This window comes from Aspergillus puulaauensis, chromosome 8 (genome assembly GCF_016861865.1).
Source record: "Aspergillus puulaauensis MK2 DNA, chromosome 8, nearly complete sequence".
Taxonomy (NCBI): domain Eukaryota; kingdom Fungi; phylum Ascomycota; class Eurotiomycetes; order Eurotiales; family Aspergillaceae; genus Aspergillus; species Aspergillus puulaauensis.
In genome coordinates, this window is record NC_054864.1 from 2,613,760 (window position 1) to 2,634,028 (window position 20,269).

The 20,269-nt window shown below is 51.6% G+C and overlaps 7 protein-coding genes across 7 annotated transcripts; 6 read left to right on the forward strand and 1 right to left on the reverse strand.

Moving 5' to 3' along the window:
* Nucleotides 1-983: 983 nt before the first annotated feature.
* Nucleotides 984-3,473, forward strand: APUU_81001S (uncharacterized protein; the record flags this gene model as incomplete). Its single annotated transcript, XM_041697344.1, has 1 exon — nt 984-3,473. One exon carries the CDS (start codon nt 984-986, stop codon nt 3,471-3,473), a length of 2,490 nt encoding a protein of 829 aa, XP_041562884.1.
* A 554-nt stretch (nt 3,474-4,027) lies between these two features.
* Nucleotides 4,028-4,657, forward strand: APUU_81002S (uncharacterized protein; the record flags this gene model as incomplete). Its single annotated transcript, XM_041697345.1, has 1 exon — nt 4,028-4,657. The coding sequence occupies one exon, from the start codon at nt 4,028-4,030 to the stop codon at nt 4,655-4,657; it is 630 nt and encodes a 209-aa protein (XP_041562885.1).
* A 751-nt stretch (nt 4,658-5,408) lies between these two features.
* APUU_81003S (cupin domain-containing protein) lies at nt 5,409-5,804 on the forward strand (the record flags this gene model as incomplete). The annotated part of the gene is made up of 1 exon (XM_041697347.1): nt 5,409-5,804. One exon carries the CDS (start codon nt 5,409-5,411, stop codon nt 5,802-5,804), a length of 396 nt encoding a protein of 131 aa, XP_041562886.1.
* Nucleotides 5,805-6,519: 715 nt separating this feature from the next.
* APUU_81004A (uncharacterized protein) lies at nt 6,520-7,713 on the reverse strand (the record flags this gene model as incomplete). Its single annotated transcript, XM_041697348.1, has 2 exons — nt 6,520-7,178; nt 7,242-7,713. The coding sequence occupies 2 exons, from the start codon at nt 7,711-7,713 to the stop codon at nt 6,520-6,522; spliced, it is 1,131 nt and encodes a 376-aa protein (XP_041562887.1).
* A 638-nt stretch (nt 7,714-8,351) lies between these two features.
* APUU_81005S (uncharacterized protein) lies at nt 8,352-14,241 on the forward strand (the record flags this gene model as incomplete). The annotated part of the gene is made up of 9 exons (XM_041697349.1): nt 8,352-8,414; nt 8,480-8,547; nt 8,616-8,841; nt 8,914-8,976; nt 9,050-9,337; nt 9,394-9,574; nt 9,624-10,630; nt 10,691-12,339; nt 12,387-14,241. 9 exons carry the CDS (start codon nt 8,352-8,354, stop codon nt 14,239-14,241), a joined length of 5,400 nt encoding a protein of 1,799 aa, XP_041562888.1.
* An 856-nt stretch (nt 14,242-15,097) lies between these two features.
* Nucleotides 15,098-17,296, forward strand: APUU_81006S (threonine/serine exporter family protein; the record flags this gene model as incomplete). The annotated part of the gene is made up of 1 exon (XM_041697350.1): nt 15,098-17,296. One exon carries the CDS (start codon nt 15,098-15,100, stop codon nt 17,294-17,296), a length of 2,199 nt encoding a protein of 732 aa, XP_041562889.1.
* Nucleotides 17,297-17,894: 598 nt separating this feature from the next.
* sxa2 (putative pheromone processing carboxypeptidase (Sxa2)) lies at nt 17,895-19,638 on the forward strand (the record flags this gene model as incomplete). The annotated part of the gene is made up of 4 exons (XM_041697351.1): nt 17,895-18,087; nt 18,140-18,422; nt 18,475-18,701; nt 18,755-19,638. 4 exons carry the CDS (start codon nt 17,895-17,897, stop codon nt 19,636-19,638), a joined length of 1,587 nt encoding a protein of 528 aa, XP_041562890.1.
* Between the last annotated feature and the right edge of the window lie 631 nt (nt 19,639-20,269).

A 20,269-nucleotide genomic window follows, 5' to 3' on the forward strand; every position in this document is an offset into this window, starting at 1 on the left:
TGGAATTGACTCGAGCGTCATGCTGCTTGAATTCCACTTGGCATTCAAGCGATCGCGGTGGTATTGGAGGAGGCACCAATAAGTCATCCTGTTGCGGAGTTGATCCTGATTGCCCCAGCTCATAGGCACGAGACAGCAATGCAAATTCACCCAGGGTATAGGTGCTCTGGCCGCGGCGCGTCATGAGTTGCGTCCAAAACGAGACTTGCTGCAGCCGTCTCCAAAGGAACGGCGCAAATCCATCCAACTGAGTAGTCGTCCAGGGACCTCATGATGGATTGCAAGCAACCAATTCATTGACAAAAACAGCAGTTTAGTATCAGGAGAAGCAGGGGAAGAGGCTCTTTGCTAGGGATATCGCCCGTGGCTGTGCAGTCTCACGCTTCACCGCGGGGGCTGGGCTCGCCGCATGGACGCTGCAGCCTCGCTGGCCTGATAAAGGATATGGGTCGGTTGGCAGGACTGTCGGGTCATCCTTTGATTACCGTAGGTGGTGGTGACAACACAAAGAGTTGAAGACGAGATCGTGCTTGACATGATTTAGGGTTACGGCCACGGACTACGACGAAATAAGCCCCGGACTGCCACTCCATATCTTAAGCTTCTCATCTGCACTTACCCAGGATTTAGTTTACATCACCCATAAAGCAGCAGCCGGCGCTTGTCTCACTCCTAACCACATTTTGTCTATGGCCTAAGTACGGATAGGTGAACTGCAAGCTTATTTTCCACACCCTGTGGTCGCGTGTACATTGACAGATTTACGGTCAATATACAACCAAGCAAGCGTTGCCTAGATAATAGCACAATGTAAATTTCCTCTTTTCGGTCTTGTTTTTGGTCCATGACAACACTGCGCTTACGCGGGGTCGGGCGCCTACTCGTGTGCGGCTGAAGATCAAGCGTAACATGTTCAGGTAGCAGTTGGGCGGCGCTAAAATGGATACTCAAACAACATCACCCAAAGGTCCGTTAATAAGGAGATGGACGGCTCTGAGCCATATCAGGGCCCTCTTACACGCCCTCGAACGAGTGACACCGGGGCCGCGGTGCTGGGCAGCGATGGTGAAGACAAAGACCACATCGGCCATGACGCAGAAAGACCCCCCAGCTCACCCTCATCGTTCTCGGATTCGGATTCGGATTCGCACACCTCTTGGCTCACCCAAGCATCGCTTCAGCCTCTCCGTGTCGTAGTTGCGCCATTTGTGGAGCCGCCAGCATCTGAAGAGCACGCTGAGTGGCATAAGCTCCGAAGTTTTCTCTATCTACTGCGCTTCGGGTCAAGAGAATCGCCGCATCGGGTTCCGGCGGTGGTAGAGGCACTCGATCGAACGCAGGCATCTGTTCTGGATCTGCTGGCAGAATGGTGGAGTGGACGACCGTATGACACTGCACTGCCTGCGATCAAACGACATCAGTTTCTATTGGCCCTCAGTGCGTCCGACAGGGAGACATTCTGCTTCCACTTTAACGAGCTGAAGGATCTATGCTTTGAGAGGGATTTGGTCTACTTGAATGACGCGGGCAGAATGCGACAACTGTCCTACAATGGGGACAGCTGTAACTGCAAGCAATCTATACAATTCCTCGAAAGGAGTAAAGAAGACATGCTTGAATCGACGGGGGCCTCGTATCACAAAACGATGTTCAGCCTTTACTATATCGAATTCGACCCCTCCGCACAATGGCAGGACCTAGACGTAGACATCGCCACGGTTCGGGACTTTGCAAGTGGTCGAGCAGCTTTGGAACGAATTGGGCTTCGCGCGCTGATACAAGTCAGTTCATTCGACAATGCTGGCACGGCGTGTCCGCCAAACCCCAAGGTAAAAGACTTTCTTCGGCCGCTTCCCAGCATCCTCAATCCTTGTCACTGGTTGAGCTCCGACGAACCTGTCGGCCTGCCCTATTATCTATGGGATATCGAGCTCCGTCGTACAGTGGAGACTGCAGGCCTTCGCGGACCGGATATTCGATACGCTATAATAAGCCACACGTGGGGACGACTGAGGGAAGGGTGTGCCACGGAAAGTGTGCGCGGCGTTCCATGGCAGGTTCCCAAGTTGACTAGTTACGATGTTAAGCAGCTTCCTGAGCTGATCATGGACGCCGGTTTTGCAGAGCCATATCTGTGGTTGGATCTCTTCTGCATACCCCAAGAGATGTCTGTTGACTGGCAAGCACGCATTTGTAAGGCTGAATTACCAAGGCAGCTGGCTATTTTCAGGAACTCGAGCGCCGCGGCCATATGGATGAACGACGTTGCCAGTTGGGACAATACCGCGGAGGCTGCTGCTTGGCTGGGGCTGAGATTCTTAAAGCGTTCCTACGAAGACAGTTCGGTTATATATCAAGATCTCTGCGAGGCATACGATGCGCTTGAGACTGCCACGCAATCAGCATCATCCCGTTGTGACCTCATGGACAGGACTGAGCCTGTGGAAGAGGTCGCACAGAGAACGATGGCGCCTGCATGGTTTACCTCGTTGTGGACCCTTCAGGAAATCATTATTCGCCCCGATATGATCTTGTTGGATAAGCAGTGGCGGCCTCTAACAGTCGGTAATGAGCTGCTCATTACCTTCGACAGCCTCATAACACTCCTTAACGAGCTATCCGACATCCAAGACGCCCCAACTGGGGTGGCGACGCTGATATCAGGATATGAAGACCACCAAATGCACCTCCTTGCCAGAAACAGTCGACTTGACTGTCTCATATTGGGCGTGCATCGCCAATCCACAAGCCCCAGGGCGCCAGCAGTCATGTCCGCGCTGGGGGCAACCAGCTGGTTCCGCGGGCAGACTCTTCGACAGTTCCAATCGCCGGAGGACGCTGATCGTCTAGTTCTCGGTCTCTACCCACTCGACTTTGTTCAGGAAGTCCGCAAACTCGTGGGTGCGCCATTCTTCTCCTGCTCCAACACGGTCGCCACTTTAGTTATTGATGAGGATACGGCAGAACCAGCACCCGGCTATCCACTCAGGGGCACGATGCTCCCATTCATGCCTATACCTTCCGGCCTTCTCAAATCCTATGTGCATCCCCACAAGGATCATGTTGGCGACTTTCATGACCCGACTGTACGCCGCTGGCGGGTTCAGCTCGACGGGAGCGTCTTCCTGCCCAGGGTAGCGGTCATTGCATCTAATACAATGGTGCTCAAGACACCCTTCCAGGCGAAGTGTTGGATGGAGAGCAATGATCCAGAGGATACCACCTCCAGGCACACTGTGTCCCGCACATTCCCACTGCAGGAGTGGATATGCAAGTTCAGTGGCGAAGCTCATGCCATATGCACTGTGTTTCACTACGAGCGAATGGCCGGAATTATTCTGCATCGTGTAAAAGATAGCGAGGCATTCGTCAAGGCCGGGACATTCGACCATGACTGGGCTGGGCGGGACGATCACGCTAAGATAGCACTGCCATTTAGGACGGTTTGTGATGTTGGCTGGCATGTTTTGTAACATTCGTTTCTGATGCTGGCAAACTACAAACGTAGAATGTGGGGAACAGAGGTAGACTGTTTCTGAGGACTCCTTACAGTGGATTAACTGCTCGTCTGCTGTTTATATGTAAAATGTTACATGGTACCAACCTTCGCATCGCACTATCACGTAAAGACACGTCCTGACAGGGTCCATTCGCCTTGGTAAGCAACAACGTTTCCATATGTGCCTTCCCTCTGCATCCTAGTGCCGTGGGTCAGCTACGTGACGAGTAGATAGACTGTAACTGTGTGTTAATTGATCTCCTACTATTCTCTATTCAGTTACTGAGCAATCAATTTGCCAATTGAACAATTGGCATCAAAAGGCTTGGTAATACTCCCAAGCTAGTTCTGAAAGGGCCATGGCACCGTTCCCAAGTTGGTAGCTGCCTGTCTTTATTATCGTTACCTGGTATTCCCCTCACGTCTTCTTCGCCTTAAATAGCTTCCAGAATCAAGCCCCTGTCACCCGTTGACAATCTCCACCTTCTTGATGAGAGTTGAAACCCAACGTTGGTGCCTGGTTGAAACATGAAGTTTAGTATCATGCTCAACCTTCTATCAAGTCTCTGCGAAAAAACCGTTGGCCGCGTCCTCCCCATCAACGTGAACCGTTTGCCTATTTTTGGTGGACGAGCAGTGATAGGTGACCGAGAGGACGTCGTCTCATGCCCCACAAACCCCCCTCCATCAACGACTGAACGAACCGTCTTCAGCACAGAGGGGTGTGTTGTCTATGGTTACCCCTCCACTGGCGGGGTTCTCAGGAAAGACGCCGACCTTGTCGACATGCTTTTCCTGTCGCTCCCGCGCCCTCATGTATCGCAGCGCTCACCCAGTGCCGATGAGGAAGACAGGTTTTGTAATCTCCTGCGACGGACTGGTGCAGGGTGGTGGCCAAGTAGGGAGGATTGGGTTGAGGTGCAGATTGGCATGAGGGAGGCCACAGAGGAAGAAGAAAAGGTGGTAGTGTTTGGTTGGCCGGCGGATGGAGTGGGTGTATGGGTTTTGAGATTTGCGAGTGCTGAACAACTGCCACGCGATTTTGGGAGGATGCGTTTGGCAATCAATATGGAGGAGAAGATACAGCGGATGAGAGAGTACGGTGCTGTGTTTATTGAAGATGTCACGCAGGTAGAGGAACTTCAGGGTACATTGTAAGGCCTACTCGTCTTGGAATAGTACTTGTGAACAATACTTTTCATTACATCATGCAGTGCCTAATATATCAAACTACACCCTATCTTTAAACAGACACCCCCGGCAAGGTGATCAATCTTCGTCTCCCTCTGCAACCCCGTGATATCAAAGAACCCCTTTGAATCCAGCCCTTGCCCCGCGACATCGTCCTTGACCATTTCCATGAGATAATTGTATGCGTGGTGAATGGGTTGTAGAACTGACTTTCCTGCTGTGCCGGGGTAGATGGCAATCTTTTCCTGTTGGATTCCAGCGTTGAGGGATCCATACATGGACACGGGTTTATTCCTTAGCGCCTAATACACTTGCATTAGCGCCAGCCTTAGTTCCAGATTTCAGCGTCTAGAGTGGAGCATAAGCCTGATACATACCTATGTCTGTAAGCTTCGGTATGTTGTCATCTTGGAGTAATGGCACGTTCAATATGCCGTGAAATCCGCTAAACCCCAAAAATGAGCCGATTACCGGACGACTAGTCTTCTTATCAAGGAGACAATTACCGCCGTTTCAAAGGACAAGACTGACGGACCTATTTCTCTACCGCAACGACCCAGTATCAGAAGCTTTCTGACGAGACTGTCTCGAGTCTCAAAACGTATGTTACCATTCTTCAATCAAATCCTTAACCCCTTTTACAGTCGCTTCGATTATATTTCTAGTCTGATTTATAAACTGAATAGTCAACCCACATCAAAGCACGCTACGTTCCACCATGCCTGAATCAACCATCATTGAAGGCTCCTCCAATGGAGGCAATACCACCTCTCAACCTACCGCCACCTTCACTGGCAATGTTTATGTGGACCTCATACACAAGGACGACCAAGCTGCCATCGCCAATGTTACCTTCACTCCATGCGCCCGGACACACTGGCACACCCACGGGCAAGGCCAGTTCCTGAAGGTGGTGGCCGGCGCCGGCTGGATTTGCGATAAGGGGAGTCAACCCCGCCGCATCAAGACAGGAGACGTTATCTGGGCACCGGCGGGTACGACGCATTGGCATGGAGCAGATGATGGCTCTATCTTGACGCACCTGGTTGTCGGCTTGGGCAACACAACGTGGCATGATGCAGTGACTGACGAGGAGTACGGGAACAAGCAGTGAGGTTCTAATGTAACTAAAACGTGGCCTTTTTTTCTTATTACTATGGTGGTATGAGAAATCTCTTGGTATTTCTTCCTGTCCCATGCACGTAGATATAAGTTCGCGGCTCTTATTTCATTCTTGACTGGTAATACGCTGAGTAGATCCCTGTCAGGGTGCCTGGGACCTGCTGGGACATAATACATTAGTTACTCGCAAATACATGTCCAGGCTAGCAATCCAGCTGCGGTGACTTGATGATTTCGAAATCTCTTAATTCCAGTAATTTTTATGAGCACTTTCCATTGCTGACAATCTTAAATCCGAAAGTGTAGGAAACCAAAAAGTGCGGTGGGCCGTTAAATTTGGAGAGGAGCAGGCGGAGCAACATGCGTTACTTTACTCTGCCGTATTAGTGGAGCTGCTTTCTACTCACCTTAAGTTATATAGTTTATGCAGTAGCTCCACAAGCTGATAGCTACAAGCTACTTGCACTTATCCTGCGTATTATTATTTATAATATATAACTGGCATTCTACTACACGAGAAATAGTATACAATAACTTGTGACTGACAAGTCTGCTACATAGATATAATACTAGGCCGTAGGCAATAATGACACTTATTAGTTTAGAATTCTAAATTTTTAAGAGTATATACTTTAATAGTATTCTACCGTAAGAGGAATATCCAGGCATCAAGTACTAGCCTCTGAATCGTATGGTTTCGTGGGTAGTCATGCCCCTCCGGTGGGAATACGATATTCAAGCCCCTGTCTCGCTGCACTCGCTCGAAGACGGGGTTCAACAACACTCCCCATAATAACCCTAAACCGCTGCTTGGCCCTATATCTCTGAAACCTCCAATTAACCACCCCAACCACCAGAATAACACAAACAATAAGGACACCGCCAACAATGGGTCCTATAATTGCAAAGACGCTGAACCCGTACGCCGCGGCCATGTACGCCCTGTCCTTCTCGAGCCTCTCCGTTGCCAGGCCTACCTGCATCGCAGACAACGCCAGTGCAATGTAGATGGTCGTTGCGGCGAGCCAGCCTAGCTGGTCGCGAATGAAGCTGTTGTAATCAGGCCATTGGTTGAGGAAGTACGTCTGCCTGGTTAGTAGGGAGACTGCGTTTAGGCGGTTTGCGCGGAGTTCGCCGTAGTGGAAGCGGCGGTGGATGCTTTCGTAGATGGAGGTCGAGGACGAGGTTAGGATCTGTTCGACCAAGGTTTGCCAGTTCGTCCAGTTGACACTGGTGCCTGAGCGCTCGGATGGGATGAGATGGGCTTCTTGGGCGAGGTGAAAGTCGTGTTGTGATGAGATGAGGGCTGTGTATGTGAAGAGGAAGCCGAGGGCGATGGTCCTTTGCGTCTTTGTCTTGCAATGTGCTATTACTGGGTTAGTTTCAGACACTCCGGCTCTTACTATAGTGGTAAGGGATATCTACTGACTGTGATTGTCACCGTAGGCTTGACTGCGAGAGCAGTCGCAACCCTCTGCACACTGCAGATTAGTCTCCCAAAACGCAGGAGACAACAGAAACCACGGAATGGGCTTGATGTGTATCCTCCGATTGCCCCAGACCAGGTGCACGTCCATTTTCTCACAGACGACTATCTCCCGCTGCAATACCAGCTGGTAATGCAGTGGCCGTGGCGGCACTGGAAGCCCAGCAAGCCATAGATGGTCGTATAGGCTGTCAAGTTTTGGCACCGAGAACTCTCCCTCTAGAAATTCTTTCTCGTTGTTTTTAACGAGACGCACCTCGCCAAGTTCCGCCCAGTATGTGGAAGGGAAGAGTACTTCCTTTTTCGCTTCGGGTACTTCGGCCGCAGGGTTCCTGAGCAAGTCTATTACAAAGGGTGGCGCTTCTGCCTTCTGATAATGATGCTCTGGAGTACGGTAAGCCTCTTCGAGTTTCATATTTGCGATGTTGGGTGAGTCTGGCAGGAAACACCGCACATAAAACCATCATTACACCCGAGGGGTCGGCAGGGAATAGGGCCCGATATTTGCGGGTCTTGACAATGAAGCAGCCGCTTATCGACTAATGGACCCTTCACAGGTGACAGCGCCCAGTCGATCTGCGACCGCACTCGGCACACCAAGGGTGGGCTCAGGATATTAAAACACATCACGCCCGCATAGAGGGGGGAAGCCAGGCTGCCTGGTTGGATGCGATGGAAGTGATAGCCTTTCGCGCGGCAGCAGTAGCTCGAATGCCGGTCAAGGCCGCGTCACAGGCGCACGGATAACCTGTCAAGTGGAACTAAAGCTCGTTCCTTTTACCTTTTTCGATTGTGCTGTCCAACCATCGAATTGAGGTTGTGCTGGTGGAGCACGCTGGTGACCGATAGTTCGTCCGGCTTTATTGGGATGTGCTTCCTCCTCTTTGTCAGCTCGTTCAGCCTCATCGATCCCAGATGATTACATATCAAAAGGTACGGATGACGATATTTAAGCTGGATATATGTCGGACTTGGCCGTCGTTCTGCCGTGTTCTGAATATATCTATATATTCGTAGTTGAGTCCCAGTAAGGTCAACTAGCCTCATGCAACAATGGCGACCATACCGCCGGAGCCAGCTGCGAATAAAAAGAAGCACTCGAAATTCGATAAACAAGTGAGAAGCCACCACAGTCCGAAGGAATTGACGTCCTGGCCACCCATTCCACTAACAATGGCCAGTCCATCACCCAAGGGCTCAACCAGCTGCACGCACCAAAGGATTACGACGCGGATCTAAAATGCGTCGAGTGAGTTATTGCCCATGGCCTTTCTCTCTAACCAGGATAATAAGCCCTAACACAACAAATCATGTTAGTATCATCGCCGTCCCCGGCCTTGGGTCAGATATGACACACACATGGATGTGCAAAGGGGTGCACTGGCTGCGTGACGAGCTGATGCTACCAAAGGCCATTCCCAAAGCCAGAATCCTGGTTTATGGATATCGGTCGCAGTGGTTTGGGCCTGATGCTGCCGACATCCGTCTGTCGAATATTGGCCGTGATCTGGTGGAAGCCATCAAGGTGGATCGACGCGAGTCTGTATGTGGGCGAATTCCCATTAACCGAAGATGCTGAGAGACGTAACTGATTTTAATTTACTTGTCTTAATAGAAGAACAAAAAGCGACCTATCATCTTTGTCGGTCATAGTCTTGGGGGGTTGGTTGTCTCCAAGGTCTGTCTCCTCATACCGTGTTTGGTTACCCACTGAAGAATACAAAGGCTGACGGCATAATTGAATTACACAGGCCGTCACTGTTGCGAAGCGCGAATCCGAGAGATTCAAAGGCGTGATTGACTGCATCACGTCGTGTGTGTTCTTAAGCACCCCATTCCGCGGATCCGAGGCGCAACCCTGGGCCAAACTCATCGGGCGAGTAGGAAACGTCCTAGGACAGGCCAAGTACACCAGTCTCCTGGGGACATTGAAATCAGGGTCGACAGAACTGGACGACTTGAGGGATGAGTTCCTTACCGATGTAGGCAGCACGCGTATTGATGTGGAGTGTTACTTTGAGCTGGAGAGGACAAATGGTGTACGCTACTGCCTTGTTACAGCTCCACTGGTCTTGCACTGATAGTATTTTCTTAGGTCGTCATCGCCGACGAGAAGGTGTCGACGTTTGATGGGATGCCGCGCCATCCCTGGGCGCGTACACACTCCGAGATGAACAAGTTCGAGGGGCCCAAGGACAATAACTACCGCCAGTTATCAGCGTCTCTGAAGGATATGAGCCTTCAATCATTTAAAAAAATCAAATTGCGGGACGATGGTGCGTATACCGTATACACAAGGCCACGGATTGGTATTGATAAAGACAGCCCTAAAACAAGAAATCGTGAACGACGTCCGCGTAGACAGAATCCTCGACGGCCTGGAACTCATCAATCCCCGGCGCGACCTCGAGACCATCCGCCGCGTCAGCGGGCTCGTGAAAGGCGTTAGTCCGTCGTCCTGGATCCAGGACAGTGAGCAGTATGTCCAATGGTGCAATGAGGCCTCGTCCAGCAGTCTATGGATCTGCGGCAGCGCAGGAAAGGGCAAAACAATGGCCGCCATGGCAATCGTGGACGAGCTCGGGCAGCGCTGTCAGGACACAAGCGGTGCATCCGTCTTGGGACATTTCTTCTGCGATGACCACGATAAGGACAAGAGCAAGGCTCTGAACGTGCTCAAGTCGCTGGCGGGCCAACTGCTGAAGGCTCGGAAAGACCTGGCGCAGCACTTCTTCGGCGAAGACATCGCGACCAGGAGTGGGGAACAGAAGAGCGATGTCGAGTATGAGTTCAGCTCGCTTCCTGATCTGTGGAAATGCCTTCAACAGGCTCTTAGTGATCCGTCGCTGGGTACAGTCTTCTTTGTAGTCAACAACCTGGACCAGATCGAGCTGGAGTCGCGCAGGCAGTTATTGAGTGCCATCACCCCGTTCTGTCCGCCATTACCAGAGGATGAAGAGGCTCCGAGTGGACCCTTTGTTAAATGGCTGTTCCTCGGTGCGCGCCGGGACGATATCCACGAGTCTCTAAAGAACGCCAGCACGCTTAACTTGGACGACGGTAGTAACTCAACGAAGCAGGACGATGATCTTCGGCTGTACGTCGCTCAGAAGGTCAGACAGATTGCGGAGGAAAGGAAGTACAGCAGAGCGCTGGAGTACTTTGTCAAGAGTTTCATAGCCTTTCGAGCGAGGGCGACGTCCAACTACGACTGGGTTAACCTGGTATGTCTGGAGCTAGAGAATGATGAACTAACCCAAGGCTCTGTGAGACGTCGCCTGGAAGAGCTGCCTACAGATCTTTATCCCATGTACGACCACGTTTCCCATCGGGTAGGTGCTAACCCTAATTGACTGGGCCAGAAATTGGACAGTAATTGACGCTATATATAGGTACTGCAGGGCGTAGATATCGACGTCGAATACGCCAAGGAGATTCTACGGTGCCTGCTCCTCGTGCATACGCCTCCAACGCTACAGGAACTGGCAATCCTAGCTGGTCTTCCAGAGACAGACCGGGAGAACCGAACAGAGCTGAAAAAGCACGTTGAGAGATGCGGAGCCCTCGCCAAGATGTTCAAGGACGGTCCAGAGACGAAGGTGCAGCTCAGCCACACGTCTGTCAGAGAGTTCTTGAAGTCCAAGGCCAGCGACTGGCTTTCCATGGGATCCGAGCAGATCCAGCATGGTGTCATTGCCCTGAGGTGTTTCGACTATGTCCTTGCTGGTGTTGAAGCGAGGGAAGGAGACGACGAGGAAGAAGCTACCGCAGCCGAGGCAGCGGACGACGAAGACGAAGAAGATAATTCCGACGCTGAGAGCGAGGACAACGACTTGGAATCAGAGACCGAGTCTAATACTACTAACCCGGGCGCAGAGGCTAAAGCCTTGCTCCGGTATCCTGTCACAGAGTGGATAGAGCACGCGCTACACGCAACAGCAGACATCGTCGATAACCTGGGCGTCGCCGATGTGTTTTGGCTTCTAGGGTCTAAAGAACGCGCAGAGTGGTCTCGAACATATGCCAGCTTCACATCAGCTGCGGCGCAGTCCGGCGATACCCTCGAGTTTGATACCGACTCCACGGCACTGCATATCGCGGCGTACTTCGGCTATTTGCCTCTAGCAGATCTGCTTCTCAGGTCTGACCAACACGATGGGGAGCCTCACGCGTGTGATGGTCAAGGGTTGCAGCCGCTATACTGGGCGTGTCGTAGGGGGCATCTGGATATGGTCCAGCGGCTGTGTGCTGCTGGAGCGGACATCAATTATCGGAGCTCAGAGGAATCGAAAACGGCTCTGCATGCGGCTGTCCTATCAAATAACCCCGAGATAACCTCTTTTGCACTCAGTCATGGCGCATCCGTTGACGTCACCAGCAAGGACGTCGGTTCTCCGCTTTATATGGCCTGCGATGAAGGGTCCCTTGCAATAGTGCAGCAGTTGCTAGAGAGACAAGCCAATCCTAATCTTCTAGGAGGCCCCGAGGTTACAGCACTGAATGCCGCTGCACGGAGCGGCCAGCTGGATGTTGTGAAGATTCTTCTCCAGTATGGCGCGGAGCTAAATCCTAATGTGGATTACCAACGTGGCAATGCACTATGGATGGCGTGCGCTTACGGGGGGAAGGAAACTGCCGAATACTTACTTGGGCAGGGCTGCAACTGGGATAAGCCAGACTCTAAAGACCGCTTGCCGATTGCAATAGCTGCAGAGGAGGGGTATGCCGATATTGTCGTGTTGTTGCTCCAGTACGATCACCGGCCGGAGTCTCATGAGAAAGCCCTGCTCAGCGCTGCAGAAGCGGACGAACCTGATGTGGTTCGCGTTCTGGTACAGCATTGTCCGATGATCTCGCATGGCGATCCCTTTTACGAAGCTGCGAGCAGTGGGTGTACCGAGATTGTCGAGATCTTGACAGCAGACGGGGTGGACCAGGGCGTCTTGGAGAAGTCGCTATATGAAGCAGTGGACTGTCAATATGAGGGAACAGTCCGCGTATTGTTGAATATGGGAATTAATCCCAATTCTGAGGGCCCCGAGTAAGTAATCCCAGCTCATTGATAATGTCATCGGCTGACAGATATAGCTATGGAAATGCTCTTCAGGCCTCTGCGTACGACGGAACAACGAATATCTTGCAAATGCTGCTCCACAAAGGCGCAGATCCGAACCTGGTCTATCCGAACTCGGATTATGGCACGGCGCTTCAAGCTGCATGTTACCAAGGAACCGTCGAAAATGTGAAGATCCTTCTCGACCGCGGGGCTATAGTGAATCCTGATGTCTCCGGCGAGTATGGGACACCACTGACGGCTGCCTGTGCCCAAGGCAATACTGAAATAGTACGACTTCTCCTCGACCATGGTGCCGACCCGAACTGTGAAGGAGGCGAATACGGGTTTGCCATCGTTGCGGCTAGTGAGGGTGGAAACGAGGATATCCTCCGGCTGCTCCTCTCACATGAGGCTAATGTCGATGTCAATGTCAAGAGCCCAAGTGGGGAGACCCCTCTGACAAACGCAGCTTTGGAGCTGCCCTTGTCGTGCCTGGAGCTTCTCGTACAACATGGTGCATGGTTGCATGTCCGGGATGAAGACCAAGACACCGCCCTTACCAACGCTGCTTGCACCGGAGATTCAGATTCAGTGCGTTACCTTCTCGAGCAGGGGTTAGATGTCCAGCATATCGGCAACCGGGGAGGCGCGCTGTATCTCGCAATCGATGGGGGCAAGTCGCTTGAATGCGTTGAGGTCCTGGTAGGGTATCACGTCGACGTCAACCAGCAAGGCGGCCTACTGCATACGCCTCTCCAAGCTGCCGTCCACAACATGGACTTGGACTGCATTCAACTCTTGTTGGATAATCACGCCGATGTAAACCTCACCGGCGGGAAGTATCACACTGCTCTTCTCGCCGCGGTAGTCGCAGACGATATAGAGCGTGTCCGACTGCTCCTCCAACACGGTGCTGATCCTCTTGAGGCAGGTGGTTACTACGGAAGTGTCCTACATGCGGCGATTTATGCCGATGAGCCTATCGGCATGATCGACCTTCTCCTGGAGCACGGCGCTGACATTAATGCCGTGCATGATCGAGGCACTCCCCTCCAGGTTGCAGCCGCTTATACCACGACAGATGTGACCACCCATCTTCTTGAGAAGGGCGCAGACCCGAACTTGGTTATTGGGAAGCACGGAACTGCCCTACAAGCAGCATGCATACTGCAAGACGATGACGTGGTAGATGAGCTTCTCGAGTACTCTGCGGATCCCCTTTTGCGAGGTGGGTATTACGGTAGTGGCTTTGCGGCGGCCGCTGCGAATGGGATGGAAGGTTATGTCAAAAGGTGGCTTGAAGATGATCCTGCGGGGGATATTCTTGTCGAAGCATTACACTTTGCGGTGCATTTCCGACAGACAGATATTGTTAAGGTGCTCTTGGACCATGATGTGGATGTCAATGTTAAAAGCCGGCTCTTCGGGTCTGCGATGCTGGCTGTGGAAGCAAAGATCACGGACACAGAGAGGGCCATTCTAGAGGGTGATGAAGACTTTTGGAAGGCCGATGAGGAAGATCAGGACGAGGATGACGAGGATGACGACGACGATGAGGATGAGGATGAAGAGGAGGAGCAGGAGGAGGAGGAGGAGGAAGATGGCCAGAGCGAAGGTGACATTGATGAGGATGGCAGTGAGGACGACGAAGCAGAGAAGGAAATCAGAGCGCTTTTGACACCTTTGACGCAGACAGATACTGTGGAAGACAATGGAGGTCTGCCTTCTAATGTGGAAGACAATAACGGACCTGCTTCTGATGCAAGCTCGGATGAGGGCAGCACCTGGGAGAACCTGAAACAGGGCAAGACAAGTCGATTTGGATTCAGAAACGCACTCAAGAAGAGTATTGCAGATAAAATGGACAGAATGCCTGTGTCATTCTAATGGCAGAAATTGACGTTACGCGGTTCCGAACTACTGGACAGAGTATCTGGTTCCATCTTAGTTAGAGTGTAAATATATCGTCAGTTAGTCTTGGAAGTCCTGTTTCGACACCTGCTATCTTCTATACCTTCTAGAATTAAATAAATAGCGAATGATAAAACAGTAAGTCCGAGTGAATAGCGAGGGACGTCGTATTCAGGCATGCTGGGCCTTAGAGAAGGCTGGTCACAATCACTAGAATATTTCTCAATAGAAACAATGCTGTGCAGTAATTACATTTTCGCAGCTATCTGGGTCGAAACACATGCCACAGTTTCGGTAAAGTGCCGTTGTATGGATTGTGTACAGACATATATTTCTCTTGGTGATATCAGGGGAGGGACAATTAGGGCTTCGGATACAGCAACACTATGGGAGGCCAAACACAAAGTCTGCTTACCATTATACTGCCCACATTCAAAGTATCATGAGAATTAAGAGCATAAATATAATGAACTACTACACGGCAGCCAAGCCTTGATCCGCCAAGGGGAACACAAGGCTTGTCCGACACTGCGGCATTTTATTGGCAGTGACAGGCTGATTGTTGCCGACTGCCGAGCTGTGGCCCACGCGTTAAACGGCAATTTGACAGGAACAGCAATATAGACCCACTGAATCACCAGGTGTGTTCATAATTTATTCACAAACAGACTGTTCGGGCCGCGATCATCACAGAATGATGTGGAGGTCCGGCTGTTCTTTTCATCCTTCTCCTGGCCCGGCTGACATTGTCCTTGTGTCATCCCCATCCTGCTGGTCTGTTCTGAACCTTGTTCGACTTCAGCTGTAACCTATCGGACTTTATCCTGGCCAAATGAGCAATCCCAGTCTCCACACAGACGATGCCGACCCAGAGCAGCCGTCGGAAAACTCTCCATCGCATGCTCTAGCCCACCAGCGGAGTCACCACGACACCGAAAATGAGGTCCGCTCCAATGCGCCCACGTCTCTGCTCACCAGCGAGTGCCTGCGGGGAGTTGTCCGCAATGTTCGCGAGCAAACAGGTCGCATCGCCGACATGCTTGGCCGGCCGGCTGCGCAGACCGAGTCCGGCCTGGGTGCGTCCCTCGTAGACCCCGAGAAACTAGGCTCAACAGATGATCACCAGCTAGCTGCTATCTTTCGCCCAGAATCACAGGAGGGGGAGGGCCTGACTGCGTCGCAGTATCAGGAAGCTGTGAAGGCTGAGGCGGAGAGGTTGGTGCAGGGCCTTCAGGGAGGAGCGGCGTCGGTATCGGGATCTGATGCCTCAATGCTTGTTCCGCAGCCTCAGGCTGATGTCGAGGCTGCGGAGAATGTGCCCGCGCCGGAGCCTTCGTTGCCTGGGGGTGTGCTATCCGCTTTGCTTCACTTGCGTGGTATGCATTCACGGCAGAATAGTTTGTACTCGGCTGCGGAGTCGGATAGGGAGTCGACGCCGGCGCCCACTCCGTCTGCTGTTCCTGGGAAGAATAAGCCGCGGAAATGGCACAAGAAGCCTAACCATGCTTCGACTTCTTCACTGGTACGGATGTCGTTGAACATGGGCCAGATCGGTTCTTCCGCCTTGTCGACCCCAGAAACGTCACAAGGAGAGCCAGCTGAGACAGATACAAAAGAGCAAAATGGAGGCAGGAAAAATAAGAAGAAGAAGAAAGGAAGGAAAAGCGATAAACAAAGCCAAGAGGTCAAATTGACCGTCCACATTGCTGAAATCATCTTCCGACAGCGGTATATCATGCAGCTCTGCAGAGCGTTTATGCGATACGGGGCGCCCACCCATCGCCTAGAGGAGTATATGCAGATGACGGCGCAGGTGCTAGACATCAAGGCACAATTCATGTATCTACCTGGCTGCATGATTATGTCTTTTGACGATCCAGTGACTCGCACTGCGGAGGTGAAACTCATCCGAGCGCCTCAGGGCCTTGATCTCGGACGCCTCGAGGACGTCCATCACTGTTATAAACGGGTTACCCATGATATGGTGGACATGCAGACGGCTATTTCGGAGCTCACATCGTTGATGGATCGCAAACCGCGGTATAACCGGTGGCTGGTAATTCTGCTCTATGGGCTTGGGTCCGCTGCTGTAGGGCCATTTGCGTTCTCTGCGCGGCCTATCGACATGCCTATTATCTTTTTCTTGGGATGCTGCGTAGGGTTTATGCAGCTTGTTCTCGCCCCTCGCTCTCCTCTGTACGCCAATGTCTTTGAAGTTTCTGCAGCAATCTTGGTATCGTTTATCGCGCGTGCATTTGGCAGTATCAGACTCCCTGGCCATACGGATCCTATATTCTGCTACGCCTCAATAACTGAATCATCCATCGCCTTGATTCTTCCCGGCTTCTCTGTCCTGAGTAGCAGTCTGGAATTGCAATCCCACCAGATGATAGCCGGTTCTATCCGCCTCGTCTACACAATCATCTACTCGCTCTTCCTTGGCTACGGCGTCACCGTGGGCACCACAATCTACGGCGCCATCGATTCAAACGCAACTAGCGACACAACCTGCGCCAGGCAGTCTGTCTGGGGAAGCCCGTATACGGAACATTTCCCCTTTGTGGCAGTCTACTGTCTCATTGCATCGTTGATTAACCAGTCCAAACTCCGCCGCACGCCCGTCATGATTTTAATCGGGACAGCGGGATATGTGACCAACTACTTTAGCACGCAGAGACTGGGTTCTTCCTCTGAGGTCGCGAATACAGTTGGCGCGTTTACGATTGGCCTGCTGGCGAATCTGTATAGTCGCGTTTGGCATGGGAATGCGGTTAGTTCGACGATTCCGGGGATCTTTACGCTTGTGCCATCGGGAATGGCGTCGTCGGGATCGATATTGTCGGCGATTGAGTATTCGGATTCTGTGAAGAATGGGACGGCGAATACCTCTGGGGGTAGCTCAGGGAGTTCCTTGACGAGCTTGGGGTTCGGTATGATCCAGACGGCGATTGGGATTACGGTGGGATTGTTTGTGTCTGCGCTGATTGTGTATCCGCATGGGAAGAAGAGGAGTGGGCTGTTTTCGTTGTAGGATATTTCATTAAAACGGGCATTATAGATTCATTTACTGCATTTAGACGCATAGCAAGCGTTGTTTACACACTCAGACAGGGGTATATCAGGAACGAGTAGCGCCATATTGCGTGACTATCACGCTTATCTCCAGCCTTTCTACCCACATCAGCCAAAAATTGGGAGGCCGAAGCTTAGCACGGTCAAGCCTTCTCCAAGCGACGTCGCATTGCTTATCGTCTGCTGCAGGCTCCACGATGGTCCCATTGGCGAAGTCTCGCCGCCATCCCTGATCAACGCGGAGATCGTAACTCCTTCTGTGTCCCAACCCCGCGCGAGATGTCGGTGGCTTGCTTAGATCGCTGCCCGCTGTAACCTCAATCAATCATCCGGGCCCTCCGTATACAAGCGCCCCTATCCGGCTGGTCGAATGACCAATCGTGGCTGCTTTGGTCGGATGATGCTGCAATTCGCAGTCTAGATAGCGATCAAACTCCACTCGGAGTCCTGCAATTACGTATAAAGCCAGTCTCCGCACAGGATGGAGAAATCGAATTGTCTGACTGAATTGAATTCATCGGCGAGTTGGGGTCCCTTTGGTTTTGTTGTTGTTAACCATGCGACTTAATTTATTGTATACGGCTGCGGCTCTCTCGCTGTGCGCTGGCAACGTATCGGCCACCTCCCATGGTCGATTCGGCCAGAGGGCTCGCGACTCCTTGAATTTGGCGAAACGGGGCGCGCAGACCGCTACTGAGTCGAACAGCGCTGCAAAGGAGGATTTCCGTTTCTTGAACAAGCAGACCCAGCGTATGATAGCCAGTCCGCCTCGGGGACCAAGCAGCTAACATAGCCCTGATAGCCTACCTCGTCGACAAGCTCCCCGATGTCAACTACGATATCGGTGAAATCTATTCTGGATCGGTGCCGATTGATGAGAAGAATGACTCGCGATCGCTTTTCTTCATCTTCCAGCCGAAGCTTGGGGAGCCTGTGGACGAAGTTACGATCTGGCTTAATGGCGGCCCTGGATGCAGTTCTCTCGAGGGTTTCTTCCAGGAAAATGGTCGGTTCCTGTGGCATCCTGGTACTCTGGCGCCGGTTGAGAATCCTTATTCCTGGGTGAACCTCACAAATATGCTATGGTATGAGCTTTTGTGCCAGTGATCTGGGTAAATGCTGACATTGTTGATATAGGGTTGACCAACCCGTTGGAACTGGGTTTAGCACCGGTACACCGACTGCAGTTTCCCAGGAAGAGACGGCAGAAGACTTTGTCAAGTTCTTCAAGAATTTCCAACAGGAGTTCGGAATCAAGAACTTCAAAATCTATGTCACCGGGGAGAGTTATGCGGGTCGTTATGTGCCCTACATTTCAGCCGCGATTCTTGACCAGAAGGACAAGGAATTCTACGACCTCGCAGGTGAGATCCACTTACCACAAATTGCGTGGGTCTGCAGACTAAACATGTTACAGGAGCCCTCGTGTACGACCCCTGCATCGGCCAATTCGACTACGTCCAGCAAGCAGCCCCTGCCGTCCCCTTCGTGGTCGAAAACGCCAACTTCTTCAACTTCAACCAGTCTTTCCTCGAAGAGCTAGAGACACTACACGACAAATGTGGCTACAAGGACTTTATCGACGAATATCTCGTCTTCCCTCCATCCGGAGTGCAGCCACAAAAGCAATTCCTAGACGGCGAGTGTGACGTGTTCGATCTCATCAATAACGAGGCATTTGCTACGAATACCTGTTTTGATATTTACGAGATTAACCTCATGTGTCCTCTGACGTGGGATGTGCTAGCGTTCCCTACTGAATTGACATACCTACCTCAGGGCGGAACGGTGTACTTTGACCGCGAGGATGTCAAGAAGGCACTACATGCTCCGGAATCAGTCGAATGGTCCATCTGCTCCAACGAGAACGTGTTCGTAGGAGGAAAGGCCGGACCAGAGGGAGAAGGCGACGCATCAGCAAATCCCATCGAGAAGGTCCTCCCCCAGGTCATTGAAGCGACCAACCGCGTCCTCATCAGCAACGGCGACTACGATATGATCATCATCACGAACGGGACTCTGCTTTCTATCCAGAACATGACCTGGAATGGAGACCTGGGTTTCCAACAGGAGCCGAACGCAACAATCTACATTGACCTTCCTGATCTGCAGTGGGCGGCTGTTCGTGAGGATAATGGTCTTGCTGTTGATCAGCCTCAAGGGACTATGGGAATTCAGCACTTTGAGCGTGGTTTGCTGTGGGCGGAAACCTTCCAGAGTGGACATATGCAGCCAGAGTATCAGCCTAGAGTCACGTACCGCCATTTGGAATGGTTGCTTGGGCGGATTGAGAAGCTGTAAAAAATGACGAGGACTCTCTACATGAACAGTATATACTCTAGGTATATATTGGAATACGAGATACCCCGGATGATAGTTTCAAACAGGTGATATGAGCATGCAGTCGGCATAACGCCTCTAACGGTATTCTCACTCATATCCTTTAAATATTATTATATGACAAGCATAAAAATTTATTTACTAAAGGACAGTAGTAGTTAGTATCCTCTGTCTCTTTATAATATATACCTATATTATATTATCGGAATTACTAACAATACTCTCTATATATCTCTCCTCTCCAACCACCGCCCATCCCACCAAATCGAGGGCCCCCGAGTCCCATCCCATCCATCCCTTTTATATCAATTATTTCCGGGCCCATCGAGGCCCGGGACACCATCCTGACTCTGCGCAACGATCGAGCCGCTCACGGTGGAGACTTTAATTTCGAACGAGACCGTACTCCGATGTATGTCCTACGCTCCTGGGTAACTTCTGGGTCCACTATGTCATCGCCGAGTCTTTCCTTCGCAACATTTTCCCCGGGAACTTGCTGTATTTGCAGCCCCGGCTTTTCGTATCCGTATGAGAACAATAGAGTAACCGAACAGTAGGACCTCAGGGCCTCAGGACCGGAGGTGTGTGGGTT